Source organism: Equus quagga, chromosome 10 (genome assembly GCF_021613505.1).
Source record: "Equus quagga isolate Etosha38 chromosome 10, UCLA_HA_Equagga_1.0, whole genome shotgun sequence".
Classification (NCBI taxonomy): domain Eukaryota; kingdom Metazoa; phylum Chordata; class Mammalia; order Perissodactyla; family Equidae; genus Equus; species Equus quagga.
In genome coordinates this window covers 122,086,008-122,090,994 of record NC_060276.1, presented here as the reverse complement: position 1 = coordinate 122,090,994, position 4,987 = coordinate 122,086,008, and the positions used below count along the sequence as shown (strand labels likewise).

Here is a 4,987-nt window from a genome sequence, read left to right as displayed (position 1 = left end):
CCCTCTGCATACTGTCTCCCGCCGTCACCTCCTCCTACTGCACACAGTGCCAGGGATGCCAGCGTGGTCTCCATGGGCCGTCACTAATATTATGGGTTGAATTGTGTCCCCCCAAAATTCCTATGTTGACCTCCTGACCCCAGGACCTCAGGATGGGGCTGTGCGTGGAGACGGGTCTTTAAGGAGGTGATGGAGGTGAAATGAGGTCACGAGGGTGGGTCCTGATGCAACAGGACTGGGGTCCTGATGGGAAGACATGAGACGTGCACAGAGGGACAACCACGTGAGGACACGGGGAGAAGACGGCGTCTACACAGCAAGGAGAGAGGCCTCAGGAGGAGCCAGCCCTGCCCACACCTGGATCTCGGACCCCAGCCTCCAGAACGGGGAGAAATAACTGCCTGCTGTTTAAGCTGCGTAGCCGGTGGCCTTTGGTGACGGTGGTCTTCCCAAACTCATACGTCAATCAAGAAGCACCAGGTCCCACAGCCGAACGGAGGAAGGAGGGGGTCTCAGACGTGTTCAGGCAGAGGAAACGTCATTTGGACCCTGAGTAGAAATCCTGTCTTTGCATGAGGTAGAGCCTTAAGCCTTCCTTGCTGTGCAAAGATGGAGCTTCCACTGGGACCCCCTGACCAGCTCCTCTGCGTCTTTACAGACCCATCCCGAGGAGGACCCCACAGCTCATCCCAACACCCAAGATGGAGGAGTCTCCACTCATTGACCACACGGCATGTGGAGACGGGTCATGGCCTCCTGCCCCTCTCCCTCTTGTCTGCTTGGCCGCCATGTGGTCATGGTCGTGGGAGGGACCTCAGTGGTCCAGCCTGGGTGGAGGAGGCAGATGGACCCTGCTGGGCCTCCAGCTCACCATGGCCACAGAAAGAGGCCTGCCTTTGGCTCCAGTGCCCATTCAGCCCAGGACCCCAAGCAGATCATCATAGTAGCTGTCTATAAGCCACTCAAAGACAGAGGACAGAAGTCACCGGGAGGTTGGGGGCCAGGAAGAACGGGGAGGAAGTGCTTAGTGGGCCCAGAGTTTCGGTATTGCAAGACGAAAAGAGTTCTGGAGACACATAGTGGGGATGGTTGCCCAACCATGTGAATGTGCTCAACGCCACAGAACTGTATACTTACAAAGAGTGAAGATGGCAAATTTTACGTTACTACAATTAAAATGTATAATAATAAGAAGAACAATAAAAAAAAAAGTCATTGATAGGATTCGGGTCCGAATGGCCAGAGGAAGGCATTGAAGATGGCTCTGGGCCAGCCTGGAGCAATAGCTGCTTTTATCTCGGACCCGGCATTGCTTCTTGAGTCTACGGTGTATTTGTCCCGATTTCACAAAGCTGAGACACGGCCTTGACGCACCTTGGACAGCGTGCCAAACTTATCACGCCAATTTCCACCACTGGTCAATTTGCATTGGGCGCCATATTGCGGTATGCCCCTGCAGGGATGTTTCACATCCAGGGTACGACGATCGAGGACGGAGAAAATAACACGGCGGCTTGCATCTTCCGGGTGGTCAGGCAGAGCCCATGCATACGGAATATCTTCAAGGCTGCCGCGACTTCATAAAGATAAATAGCCTTTTACAGACAATGGCTGCACAGAAGCGTCGTGCTGTGCACAGCGTGCCCGCAGGTCTTTACCCTTGAGCAACACGAGGAGAAGGATCATCTCCATTCTACGGACAGCCGAGTTCGGATTTAAACTCAGGAACGTCTCGTTCTGCGACGTCGTGTGCTCCGCTGCTCGGCAGAGCCGTGCGGCTGGGCTGCAGGGAGAATTAAATTGGCAAGTGTGACTAAACCATGAACGAAGGGCACATTGCGTCTGCCCACTTTCTTCAAAGCGCCTGTCGCCTGAGGGCTGCTCGGTGGCCTTAGGAAATGAGCTTTGCATGCACCTGTTAAGGACAGAGAGAGCTGCGCAGGGGGGCGGAGGATACCATTGAGCAGGCAGTCAGCTCCGCTGTCGCGGTCCCTTCCTAATGAATGTGGGTGTTAGAGCTCCGACAGCAGAAGCCCCAGGCAGCAGATCCAGCGGCCATAAACCTAACGTGTCAGAATTTCTGGACGTGTTCTGCTCTTTCAGCCGCTGCCTCAGATGAAAGGCAGCGCCGCCAGCCGCCTGATTCTGGAATATAGAACAGGAGGAAATAGTTTTGCCCGATGATTTCCAGCTTATGGAACGCTGTAGCCGTCTCCCACTGGGATTCTTTCTGGGGTGGATCCTCTGGGATGCTGGAATTGGAGCTGGTCACTGGCAACTTGAAAGTCCCCATCCGTTGGCTCATGTGGTGGTGATGATGGTGGTGGTGATGATGGTGGTGATGATAGTATTGATGATGGTGATGATGATGATAATGGTGATGGTGGTGATGATCATGTTACTGATGGTGGTGTTGATGATGGTGGTGGTGATGAGGATGGTGATCGTGATGGTGTTGATGATGGTGGTGTTGATGGTGTTGATCATGGTAGTGATGATGGTATTGATGATGGTGATGATGGTGATGATGATGATGGTACTGATGATGGTCGTGTTGATGGTGGTGGTGATGATGGTGATGATGGTATCGATGATGGTGGTGATGATGGTGGTGTTGATGGTGGTGATGATGATAGTGATGATGATGGTGATGGTGGTGGTGATGATGATGGTGGTGATCATGATGGTGTTGATGATGGAGGTGATGATGGTATTGATGATGGCGGTAATGATGGTGATGGTGATGATGATGGTGGTGGTGATGATGATGATGGTGATCATGATGGTGTTGATGATGGAGGTGATGATGGTGATGATGGTGGTGGTGATGATGATGGTGTTGATGATGGAGGTGATGATGGTATTGATGGTGGTGATGATGGTGATGGTGATGATGATGGGTTGATGATGGTGGTGATCATGATGGTGTTGATGATGGTTGTAGTGATGATGGTGTTGATCATGGTGGTGATCATGGTATTGATGATGGTGATGATGATGATGGTACTGATGATGGTGGTGGTGAGGATGGTCTTGATGATGGTGATGATGATGACGGTACTGATGATGGTGGTGATGATGGTGGTGGTAATGGTGATGATGATGATGATGGTGGTGATGATGGTGGTATTGATCATGGTATTAATGATGGTGATGATGATGATGGTACTGATGATGGTGGTGGTGATGGTGATGATGATGACAACTGCTGCCAACAGATTTTGATCCCTCACTACATCTGTGATTCTCACAGACCCAAGCATTCCGCATCCTCTATTTCATAACATTTTATGCTTTCCTAAGACTGAGCTTGACCATTCTACTCAATTCTGCAGATGGCATCCCACTCCTGGCACTCACGATCCTTCAACTCGGATGGATTTGTTCTTTTTCCTACAGTCTGATCACTTTCTCTGTATATTATTATTACAATGACAACACGTAATTACTCTATTTCTTGCTCACTCTCCCTCACTAGTCTAAGCACAACAAGTGTAAGGATCTTTGACTGTTTTGCTCATGGGTGTTTCCCAAAGCAGAACGTAGTCAATGCTCAGCAAACCCTCGATGACTAGAATCTTCAGGAAACTCCTATGAGGCGGTGAACTCATAGTTCCCCTTCACAAGATGAGGAGGTAGAATGATCAAGAAATGGTGAATGCTCAAAAGGTGATAAAAGAATTAGAATCCGAGCCCTCAGCAATCTCAGTGCTCTTGACACTTGTTTCTGCGACTTGTAGAGAATGAGTTTCAGTGGTTGTGGTGGCTTGGGGATCCGCACGCTTTCCACCCACATTTTAGGGTTACCCACAAGTCGGATGCCCAAACATTAAGCTGCATTTTCTAGACTCCCTTCAAACAGGAATGTTAAGACAACTTAAGTCAGATAATCACATACGCTCCCACGAGATTTGGACAAGGCTCAAGGTGGCGGCCATGCCTCTCCCACAACCATGGAGGTGTTTCTGGAACATTCCCCACACTGACTCTCCGTCCGGTTTTTCTACGGTGCGTGACGGCCAGCTACAATTTTCCAAAACTTGAAATCCTGACTCTCCTACCAAGAGCCCCTGAGCCTACGTTGGGGACTTTCATTAACTCATTCATGAGCGAAATTGCAGGGTGTTGAGACTGGTTCATCCTAGGCTGGAGGGGGGGGTGGGCTGGTAAAAACGCAGTCAGAAAAGTCAGAGACGAAGCAGGATCGTGTCCTACGAGGCAATAAATCCATAACGTTCAGGTTGTGTCTTCTCCCAGGTGGACATCATTTACAACGTACACATCTTCTCCAACTCGCCATGTAACTCGATATAGTCAGGTCCCTAATCCATGACCAAGAGTAATTCATAAAAGGGTACAATTGCAGATGATCCAGGGACCTCACCCCCCCGAGAAGACGTGCAAATGGCCAACAGGACCGTGAAGAGATGCTCAACATCACTAATCATAGAGAAACGCAGATGAAAACCACCATGAGGTTGGACCTTGCACGTCTTAGGAAGGTCATTATTAAAAAGAGAAGAGATGACAAGGGTTGTCGAGGACGTGGAGAAAAAGGGACCCTTGCACACGGGTGGATGGGAAGGTAAATTGGTGCAGCCACTATGGAAAACAGGATGGAGATTCCCCCAAAAAATGAGCCACAGAAATACCATACGATCCAGCTATTCCACTTCTGCGTCTTTATCCAAAGAACAGCAAAACCCTAATTCAGAAACATATACGCACTTCTCTGGTCGTTGCAGCGTTATTCAACGTCGCGGAAAGAGGCAAGCCCAAAGAGTCTACCAACATAGGAATGGTTAAGCCAGATGTGGTCCAGCCATACGGGGGAATATTATTCAGCCATGAAAAAGGTGGAGGTTCTCACACACGTTACAATGTGGATGAACCCGGAGGTCATAACGCTGAGTGAAATCAGCCAGTCACAAAAAGACAGATCCTGCATGATTCCACCTGGAGGAGGTCCCTGGAGGAGTCACATCCA

The 4,987-nt window shown here is 49.8% G+C and overlaps 1 protein-coding gene across 1 annotated transcript in view; it reads right to left on the bottom strand.

The window, feature by feature from the left end:
- Window positions 1–2,071: 2,071 nt before the first annotated feature.
- DHRSX (dehydrogenase/reductase X-linked) overlaps window positions 2,072–4,987 on the bottom strand; it is a 106,104-nt gene continuing 103,188 nt past the window's right edge. Inside the window, exons 7-8 of the mRNA XM_046672910.1 lie at window positions 2,403–2,539; window positions 2,072–2,145 (exon numbers count right to left, since the gene is read on the bottom strand). Of these exons, the coding sequence (XP_046528866.1) occupies window positions 2,072–2,145; window positions 2,403–2,539 (211 nt within the window). The remainder of the gene's footprint in view (window positions 2,146–2,402; window positions 2,540–4,987) is intronic.